Source organism: Pyrus communis, chromosome 15 (assembly GCF_963583255.1).
Source record: "Pyrus communis chromosome 15, drPyrComm1.1, whole genome shotgun sequence".
In the NCBI taxonomy this organism is placed as follows: Eukaryota; Viridiplantae; Streptophyta; class Magnoliopsida; order Rosales; family Rosaceae; genus Pyrus; species Pyrus communis.
Window position 1 is genome coordinate 22,184,404 of NC_084817.1, and position 11,190 is coordinate 22,195,593.

An 11,190-nucleotide genomic window follows, 5' to 3' on the forward strand; every position below is an offset into this window, starting at 1 on the left:
TAGGTAGCTTTGGTGGAAGAGATTAGGATAGAAAATCCCTTTAAAAATTAGAATAACTTTAACCGTTAAATCAAATTTTAAAAGCCTGAATTACTTGATTAGGTAATTTTGATGGAAGAGATTAGGAGAGGAACTCTTTTCCAGAGGCCCACCTGAAACCACACCCACTCACCCACTCACATCGTCATCAAGTCAGAGCTGGCATCTCCCGCTCCCGTGATTGCAGCCAGCCGCTGCCCCTCCCACGCGCTCTCCTGTATTATCTTCTCTCTCTCTTCCCCAATAAACCTCACCTCCCACGCCCACTCTCTCATGCCACGTCGTCATTTTTCGGTACGCCGGCAAAACGTACCGGTGTTCCCGGCAGACTGAAAAATCTCTCCTCCTCCTCGGCTCTCGCAATCAGATTTCGACTCCCCTCTCTCCCCAATCTCTAGAACCCTGAGTCTCCCCTGCTCCTCAATGCACGGCTACAGCCGGCTCGGCAATTCCCGACCCGCCGGCTCCCCGCCGTCCTCCCCCCGCTGCCGCCACGGCCGTAACAAGAACTTGGGCGCCGGCCGAGGGCCCAAGCAGAGCATTGTGGAGAAGGTTGTGGTGTTGCTCATCTCAGTCGTTTTTAAGCGCCGAGGCGTGCTTTTGTTCGCGCCATTGTTGTACATTTCGGGGATGCTGTTGTATATGGGCTCGGTGAACTTCGATGTAGTTAGCTTGAAGAATGCGGTTGTTGTGGTCAGTAAGCGGTCGCCTCCGGGCTCGGTGTATAGGAGCCCTCAGGTTTTTCACAAGCTTTGGCCTCATATGCAGGCTGACAGCAATCACACTCACAATTTGGTGAGTGAATTCTTGCAAACTTCTTCCGATTCGATTGGGTGGAGGATTCAAAATGCACCATTTTGTTTTGTTTATGTAAATTCTTGACGAACTGAGCATTTGCTAATCTATGTGCACGCTTGTGTGTTAAGTTTGATATGCATTGCTGTCCACTATCTATTGTTATGTATTAGGGTCTATTTGGGTAATTTTATCTGACTGTGAGTTACTAATTTTGAAAAAGAACGCATAGTTGTTTGATTTGCATATGGAAAAGAACCGTCTGCTCATCAATCGAATCACTTGGTATAGAAATTTACTGTCTTTATATGAAATCACTTTGATAGGTAGCTCTTTAGGGAAAGCTCTTACGGGGGTTCACTTGGATAGTTAATATTGCACTTCTGCGAATTTGATGGTTATAGCCAATGTGAACTGACTGTATGCTGTTATGAAAACTGTGCAGTTGATGGCAGTGTGGAATTCAAAAGTGCGGCGGCAAGTTTGGAAGCCATGTATTAGCAACGATACTCCAGAAGAAGGTTTGGGTTTTTCATATGATAACAATTAAACTGAGAATGACGTATTTAAAATATCTAATGGATACATTTATCATACTGGCTACCCAGAATTTTCTTATTCAAACTCACCATGCGGGGGGTTTTGCAGACTCTCTTGCCAGTACACCCTATACTGCACTTTCAAATTGTTTAGGGATGATGCTTCAGATTTAATATGGGTTACAAATGCCAGTAAGAGTCTATCACCACACATACTTGGTAAATGGTGGAGAGGGTGCATAAACAGGGTTTGTTCAAAAATGAAAACACCCTGCCACCTGCTCTTGTGTGCGCACAACTATACACAAATGTTTTCCAAAACATTATACTTCAGCTACACCTTTTTAACATCATGTTTATGCTGTGTGGCAAAGTACTTATAAAAAATTGTTTGAAACAGAATATGGTATGTTTTCAGTAAGTCAATGTGGCAGGAATTTTAAATCTAAATTTCAGTTATCCTGATTTTTGAAAGATAGAATGAATAATTATGTGGTTGTTAAAATCTAAATGAATAACTAACTGTTGTTTTTTTTAATATTTGGACGGGTTACAGGACTACCAAAGTCGAATGGTTTATTTATAATTGAAGCAAATGGTGGATTGAACCAGCAACGTCTATCGGTAGGTGTGATTACACACAACTGGAATTCATTTTCTTGATTGGTATGGCTTTGTTGATTTATATCAATCTTTCTTGATTTGGGTGGCTGCCATGGTTAGGGTTTGTGATCTATGCGTTGTAGTTGGATTCTTTTTTTAATTGGTTGGGTTGCTTTGAACGTCTTTTGTCATTGTTTTTGTGGCTTTGATCGTTGCATAAAGATATCAATCACCTGAGAGTAATTGACAGGCAAAGACCAATATGTAGAGTTCACCTCAAAATTTAATTTTTTACAAAGTGAAAGCTATACTCCAAGATATGGCTGAAGGGTGTTGTTTGGGCAACACCAAGGAATTTTGTCTAATTTTCCTGGGTATGAATGTTTTGACTTTTTGACTAGGCTTGACACACACCCACGTGTTTGCAGTTGTGGGGTTGCAGACTGTTGATTCTATATATACAATTGAAAACGAAATGAAGGATCGGACATTGTTCTTGTGCATTGCTGTCACGTAGGAGAAACAAACTGTAGAGATATATTATTGTGTGTGAAATTCTGTTTTTCTTTTAACATGATATGTTGTTGGACTGTCAATTGTAACAACTTGATTATCAACTTGTCAACATTTCATGCAATATTGCTTTTTATATTGTTAGACACATGCAACACATGCATATATATTGGGCTGTGTTCTTTTGCTAGATGTATGGTATATTATCTTGTTAAACTTCGAAATTGGACATTTGAACAAGAATCTCCATGATCAATAGTCTAGATGTCAGTCTGCCAACATAACATGCTGCATTGTCCACCAAACCTATATTTTCCTTCACATATGTATGTATTTCAACTCACTTATTTGTATGATATTCCTGCGAGACCAAAGCCATCCGTGTTATTGTAATTTACAGAGTGCAGTTGTCATTTTGTTCCATCAAATTACATTTGGACTTGGACAAAAAGATTGTGCATGAATTTCATGAATAGCTGACAATAGTAACTTGTGTCAAAAACATGTCTTGTGCATCTGATTTTTCCTTTTCTTTTTCTTTGACAGTTTTCTTCATGACTTCATTATAGATTTGTGATGCAGTTGCTGTGGCTGGACTATTGAATGCAACGCTTCTGATTCCAATTTTTCATCTAAATAGTGTCTGGAAAGACTCAAGGTGATTACTAAAGTTATTGTACCATTAAGATTATGATCTTCATCATGCTCAGCTCCATTACCACTTACATTGAGATTTTTATTTTATTCGTCGTTCTAAATAGTTTAGCATGATTCGTTCAGAAAATGTATAACTAGGTTAACTTAGTTTCTGAATCAGCCACGACAAGTTGACAACTGCTAAAACGCCTTATCTGAACTATTTGGTTTGATATGAATTACCAAACTTTGGCTGATGCATATTTTGAATAAAACATTAAACTTAGCAAATGGGAATCCTTTGTTTGAAGTCGGTGTAGGCCGCAAGTAAGGGAATTATTTACTATAATTCTCTGTTTTTTCTTCTCCATTTTCTTAAATGAATTAAGTTTAAAATTGGATCATAGTAATTCTGTATAGGTGTTTTTGTCCTTACCAAGTTCATGTTAAAAATTGTTAGTTACTTATGGCTTGGGTTGTAGCAAACTTCATATAGAGGGAGAGCTCAAATGTGATCCTCCCCTCCCCCTTCTTTAGACCTTGGTCTTCTTTCAGCCAAAAAGATAACACCATTAATGGCTTATAATGGATGTAGTTGACAAAAAAGGGTTTGCATGTGTATTGGATACAACATACAATTTGACCTGGTAACCTTTTGATTGGAGCATGGTTGTCTCACAGGTCCTAAGCTTTGAAATCTGACCACTGAGAATATATGTAAAGCATGGCAGTAAAAATTTAAATTATTGAAAACTTGTGATGTTTTGATGTTTCAAGGTATTGACCATTTTATTTCCTACTTGTTGCAGTCACTTTGGGAACATATTTGATGAAGATTACTTCATCCATGCTCTCAGAAATCAAGTGAATGTGGTTAGGGAGCTCCCAGGGGATATACTGGAGCGATTTGACAATAATATAAGCAACATTGTGAATCTGAGAGTGAAGGGTTGGTCAAGTTCAGCTTATTATCTTCAAAAGGTCCTCCCAAAGTTGGAGCAAATGGGGTATGTGCCTTGCCTTTATTGTTGTTTCTAGTTGGTTTTTCTCCCCTTTCCTTTCTTTCTATCTTTCTATATCTATATTATGATGTGTTTTACTCTTTTATTCTTTACTTTTGAGTCATGGGCTTGTGTTACATTGATGTGACAGCTATATATAGTTTCTCTCAACCCGTGTTGCAGGGCTGTGCGCATTGCACCTTTTTCCAACAGATTGGCTTATGCAGTTCCTTCAAAGGTCCAAGGGCTTAGATGCTTTGCCAATTTTGAAGCACTGAGGTTTTCAAGTTCTATAAGAATGCTTGCAGATAAAATGGTTGAACGAATGGTTAAAAGTAGCTCACACAGTGGGGGAAAATACGTTTCAGTGCATCTTCGGTTTGAAGAGGTGTGTAATTTTTGTTATCCTTTTAAATGAATCATTTCTGATTTCTTCTGTGACTGTAATTTGTTTTAAATGAACAATTTATAAATTTTGTTTTTATCTCTTTGTCAAAGGACATGGTAGCGTTTTCGTGCTGTGAATATGATGGCGGGGAGGAAGAGAAACGCGAAATGGATATTGCTCGAGAAAGAAGTTGGAGAGGAAAATTCAGGAGAAGGGGTAGAGTAATTAGGCCAGGTGCAAATCGTGTGGATGGGAAGTGCCCTTTAACTCCATTAGAGGTATAATGCCATTCTTTCTATCCATTTCAATTTAAGCTGTGAAATCGTGTCCGACCCGGTTGTATATAAAAGTTCTGCTACTTGGGCTTTTGAAAAATATTTTAAAACTTCACATTCTGCACTCCAGACTTCATATATTTAGAAAGAAATACATTTGTGAGGAGTCCACAATGAGATTTTTGGAGTGCCAATAACAGTTCCCTAATTAAATTTCTTTGAAAAAAAAAAAACTCTTGCTCAATGTTCTAATATCGTTTGCTGATATTTTCTACTTCTGCTACTACAATTAACTACTGTGAACTATAACAACAAAAGAAAACACACTGGACTCTTATTTTTTGGGTATGAATGAAAATCTGATTGTTCTGAAAGATTTTGGAAGTTAAGAGGGCTTGGAGATTAGTTTAGATATATTGCATCTCTTTTGCTGGACGGTGGTTTTTGGTTTTGGTGGTGGTGGGAAGAGGGCTTTGGCAGAGGGGCATGGGGACTTTTGTTTTCCCTGAAGGTTTTCTATTCTGTTTAAATAAACAAAATGTTAATGCCGCATCATCATTATTGTTTTGACTAATACATTTTTTATTGATTTTTATTTTGGATGTACATGGTCAAATTTTGTCCGATAGCTGGTCTGGCCATGGCTGGACCAAGTACAGAACAGACAGCTAAAGTTCATAATAAGCATTAGTATTTGAATTGTTTCTCAACCTTGGTGAGTAATGAAGTATTCGGTGCTGTAGGTAGGAATGATGCTCAGGGGTATGGGGTTTGACAATGCCACCTCAGTATACATTGCAGCAGGAAACATTTATAAAGCGGAAAAGTACATGTCTCCTCTTAAACAGATGTTTCCACGCTTGGAAATGAAAGACACATTGGCAACTGCAGAAGAACTTGCTCCTTTTAAGGTATCGTTTGGGTGCAATTACATCTCCAACTAAGTACGCGTCAGCTTCAAACTAATGCAATTTTTATCATACCATTTCTGCAGTAGGGTCCATTCACCTAAATTTGCTCCTTTTGGTATAATAATAGACTTAGCATTAAGTTAATTTTTTTCAATGCTAAATTTTTCTGATGTAGGGCCGTTTATCTAGGTTGGCAGCTCTTGATTACACGGTTTGCCTCCACAGTGAAGTATTTGTTACCACTCAGGGAGGAAATTTTCCCCACTTCTTGATGGGTCACAGGCGGTATCTCTATGGAGGACATTCGGTACCTACCTAAAAGAAAAGGACCACATTATTTAACACTCAGCTGAGTATAGGTTGTCTAAGGACACATCTTTGCTTTCTCTGTCCTTCTACATTTTAACTTGTGCATGTTGCAGAAGTTAAAACTCGATTAAAATGCAAAAACAATCTTAATAGATACACCATTTAAACATTTTGTTTCTCTTTTTGTCTTTCTACATTTTGGTATTACCATGCATTACACCTTCCAAGCCCAAAACTAAAAACTAAAAACTGAAAATGAAATGGTTGTCAAACGATCCCTTTTCTGTTTGACCTTTGTTAACTCCAAGCACCTCGGTTTTCTCTGTAATGGGTTTGGTATGGTTGTCGTAAACATGATATATCAAGATTTACCTAGCAAATAAAAAGGGGCACGATGGATGTTTAAAGCATATAACAACAAATTTAACTATCAAACAAAACTGGGGTAACAAATGATATTTATAGACAAACAACATGAATGTAATTTGCTTTGCTTCCACCTAGTGGTCCTTTGTTTGCACTAAAAAGCATTGTAGAAAGACAACTTAAGCATTCTTATTCATCCGTATTTCTTATATTGCAGATGGGAAGATTTCAAACGGCAGATGCAAGACATGCTTCGCCACAGTGACCAGAAGGGTTTTGAATTGAAAAAACCCAGTGCGTCGCTGTATACATTTCCCATGCCAGATTGTATGTGTAAAGAAGCAGAAGCCACAAATATAAGCGGTAACTTAATTAACACAACTGATTTGAATACATAAAATTATTCTTTAGGGTTACGATTTTTGTGTTCACCTGTAATTTTATTGTTTCATTAAAAATAACGTCGTTCAGTTAAGTTGAGAAATTGTTCTTTCAGTTGAGTGGAGGGGGAATGTATCCTAAGGTCTTGATTCTTTCGGTTGATTAACTCTGCCCAATCAGTAGTGTGTTACTCAATTCATTGTATATGTACAATAACAGATCAAGGGAAAATTCTTTGCATCAATCAAATCTTCTCCTTTATAGATATGCTTTGATTCGTTATACTGAGGTACTATCCGCATCTGGTGCTGCTATTTTTTGTTTACAACTTCATATGTTTTCTTTTCATACACCCCAACATCAGCATCTACATTTGCTTGTTCTGCATTTGTCTACATTCGAAATTCTGCATAGCTTCGGCATTCGGAATTTGCATCTGCATCTGGATTTGTCGACGTTCGGAATCTGCATTGCTTCTACACCTTCGGCATCGGCAATTTACATCTAACTTCGGCATTTGCTTATGCCTACGTATGTAATCCATCTATCTATTTGCCTAACATAATCTGTATCTACATCTGCTTGTCAATTTTCTTGTTGGCAAACTCATGTTTTTTACCATGAGTTGAAATTTATTCGTTTATTTAGGAAGTTAATTTTGGGTTTGATTCGATTTTGTATTCTTTTTACGTTTTATCTTTTCTAAATATAGCTTGTAATTTAGTATGAGACACAAGTAAGATAGCATATAATCTTTTAGTATGTAATTGTTGTGGCAATTCTTTTCGCTGATAAAAAATATATTCATTTTTTGTAGTTGGTTTGTTCTTTGATTTGTTTATTTATTTAGTTATTCGCACTCTGGTTTTTACTAATTTTAATACCACATATGATGTGACACATGAAATATTTGATGAGAAATGCTACTGAAACCATTTTGGTAAACCACCAGAGGTTTGCTAGCATTTTCCATACGATAAATATTCAACGAGATAAAATCAAAATTTAAGTAAACGCCATCTATATGATTCCACCTACTTGCCATATCATGCGATACCATATAGGCATGTACGGTTTAAATTGTGATAAGATTAACATTATTTTCTTGCTATATATCCACAGATACTTTGACCTAATTTATATCCTTTCCCAATTATCCAATATTCAACTTTGATACCTTTTCCATCCTCCTTTTGACAAAACAGAAAACTTTTATATCTTTTGAGGATGCTTTTGAAAATATAATTACCGTGGGAGGGAATAGCATAATATATGAGGATGGAGATGGAGATGGATAAGCAACCAGCCGAAATATGACTAGCAAAATTCCCCTTTAATTTGTTCCCAAATTTTAAAATTATGGTACAAATTAAGATAAGACTCTTGGCTAAAAGGCAAATAAGCACCTGGATTAAGGCCCCAGGATAAGGAAACCTCAGCCCACATGAATTTAAATTTTAGGTGGGAGGGGCAATTATGGAATTGTCTAATGGAGTGTGTTTTCGTTTTATGGAGAAAAGTTTTCATTTAACGAATTTATCTTTTGCGTTATTTTTATCTTATAAATTAAGTGAATTAAAGTGATAATTGAGATACGAATAATTAGAGTATTCAATCTTGATAAGAAGGTCTTTTTCCACTTTTAAATAACTCACAAATTATTAATTAGAAGTTTTTATATAGTAAAATGAGAATTAAACCGGTTAATCTGAACTAAAGTAATGTACCATTCGAGTTGAAAAGCCCTAACTATAAATCGGAGAGCTTCAAATTAATATCACGTTGTAAAAAGAAGAAATGTAATTGGAGAAACAAGACTCCCATGGGGAAGAATATGAAATGTTTGATTGATTTGAAATTTCGAATCACGCTTATATGAGTACCTATCAACCGTTAACAGTGTAATTCCATGTCTAAAAAGTTCTTAAAAGGGAAAGATGGTGTGAATTGTGAATAGAAAAGGAGAGCCCACAGGGGGGAGGAATGCGACGTAAAAGTAGAGCTACCTACCAAAATGGAGCCATACCAGTAACCACTCACCACTCGTCTCTTTCACCAACTCGGTCAAATCCTTCCTCCCCACCTCATAAATCAAACCCCCTGACTCTCTCTCTCCTCTCATATCAGTAATCTTTCTGTCTTCTTACATATATCTCTTTCTTTCTCCGCTATATCCACCAAACCAAAACTCTCTCTGTCTCTGTTGCTTCTTCTCCCTTTCACCTCTTTCAAACAAAACACCACAAAATCTCTCTCCTTTCCCTCTCTCTCTCTATCTCTCTCTCTCTATATATATATATATATATATATTTATATACACATACATACAGAGTCACTGTTGTAGCTGCTGTTGTATTGTATCTGATTCACAAGAAGAAATAGATGGGGAGAGCACCTTGTTGTGAGAAATCTCACACCAACAAAGGGGCATGGTCGAAAGAGGAGGACCAGCGCCTCATCGACTACATCCGCCAACACGGCGAGGGCTGCTGGCGCTCCCTCCCTAAAGCCGCCGGTACGTAAACTCATCCATCTATCCAACTATTCATTTTCAATTCAATATTCCTCTATCTAAAAAAGGTGTGACTCAAGCCAGCAAGCTTTCCGCTTTGTGAGGGTCGGGTGAGGAATGTCTATCGGATATAGCCTTGTTTTTATTTTGCAAATAGGCCATATTTATGACTCTGAATTCGGAACTTTTCCATCATAAAGAGGCAACCTTTCAATTGTGTCAGGATTTTCTAAAAAGAATTACTAATCTTTAATTTTTCGAGAAATCCTTCATCAGTGGTTGTGAATGACTCTCGATCGTTTCGACCTTGGTTCCGTAGGAACAAGTCAGAAAGATTGAGAAATAGAACCATCATTCTCAATAGCCATGAGATGATCATCTTAGGATGAACCTTTTGTCGACGGATGCTCCTATTACACTTGTCCTTGATATTCCTCTATCTATATCATATAATTAATTCAGTTTTTCTTCATGTATGATTTTGTAGGGTTGCTTAGGTGCGGCAAGAGTTGCAGATTGAGATGGATAAACTACCTCCGCCCCGACCTCAAGCGTGGGAATTTCACACAGGAAGAAGATGAACTCATCATCAAGCTTCATAGCTTGCTGGGAAACAAGTAAGCAACCAGATCACCCAGAATTTTTTTTTTTTTTTTTCTAACAGAATAAATCATATTGATTTGTAATTGGACTGTGTTTCTGTAGATGGTCGTTGATTGCGGCGCGATTGCCGGGAAGAACCGATAACGAGATCAAAAACTACTGGAACACTTACGTCAAGCGAAATCTCATCAGTCGCGGCCTCGACCCTCAGACCCACCGCCCGCTTAACCAAGCAACAACCGCCACTTCCACTGCTCCCGCCTCTCGCTTGGACTTGAGAAACCGTCCTCCGCCGTCGTCCGTGGTGTTTGATCATAAACCCATCAACAACCACAGCAAAATTGAATTGTTGAAGCACCCCAAGATGGAGCAGGAGTGCTACAATTACAATATAGAATCGGAGGCCAATTGCTCCACGGCTACCGGCAGCGGCACCACAACCGAAGAAGACCAACAACAACAGCAGCAGAAATACAAGTGTGGTGATCTCAACTTGGATCTTTCAATTGGGTTAGAGCCGTTTCAGTCCAAACCAACTCGGGCGTCGTCTGGGAACTCGGCCGAGTCAAGACTACATCAGATCATAGTTCCTCCCAATAGTAATAATAATCATCAGTTTTTTTAAAAAGGTGCAGTCGTCGGCGGTGGCTCAGGCGGTGTGTTTGTGCTGCCAGGTTGAATTTCAGAGCAGCGAAGCATGCAGAAATTGTCAGTGTAGTAGTAACAATGGCTTCTACAGATTTCACCGACCTGCTTTGAATTCATAGCGCCATTTTATTATATATTTTCTTTTTCTTTTTTCTCTTCATCTTAGACACACATTTGGAAGAACAATTATCATTTGAAAATCCAGATTTACATATGTTTGAATTAGATTTCTCATGTTTGGCTCTTTAAGAGCAACAGATGCAAATTTAACATTTACATCTTCATTTTTTTGGAGATTTATCTACTCCTCTAGCGGGAAAGAGTGTCTTACATGGAATACGTATCGTGTTGTCTCTCATGTGTAAATTTTTTTTTATGTGACATAATATTATTGTATTGAGACGTCACTTAACGGTGTACTTATTTTATGCAAGTTGCTCTTATTACAGGAAGCTATATTATATTTGAAATTTCATTTAGTTATCTCTTTTAACTAGCGAACCCCACTTCTGAAAATATGTAAAAAATAGAGGTAATTTTTTATTTTTACCGTAACACCAAAACATGTTTTTTACATGCCTTTAAATGTGTTCATTGAGCAGATGGCCGTTGCATCCTGGTATTTGTTCGATCTCCACCGATTATTCTTACCCGTAGTAACTATCCATGTA

General features: G+C 37.6%; 1 protein-coding gene and 1 pseudogene across 1 annotated transcript; both read left to right on the top strand.

Moving 5' to 3' along the window:
* Window positions 1-205: 205 nt before the first annotated feature.
* Window positions 206-7,023, top strand: LOC137717201 (O-fucosyltransferase 9-like). The gene is made up of 10 exons (XM_068456498.1): window positions 206-834; window positions 1,280-1,355; window positions 1,930-1,997; window positions 3,059-3,147; window positions 3,935-4,132; window positions 4,310-4,514; window positions 4,625-4,792; window positions 5,533-5,700; window positions 5,876-6,007; window positions 6,546-7,023. The coding sequence occupies exons 1-10, from the start codon at window positions 463-465 to the stop codon at window positions 6,771-6,773; spliced, it is 1,704 nt and encodes a 567-aa protein (XP_068312599.1). The 5' UTR covers window positions 206-462; the 3' UTR covers window positions 6,774-7,023.
* A 1,996-nt stretch (window positions 7,024-9,019) lies between these two features.
* LOC137717588 (transcription factor MYB8-like) lies at window positions 9,020-10,964 on the top strand (annotated as a pseudogene).
* The last annotated feature ends 226 nt before the right edge of the window (window positions 10,965-11,190 follow it).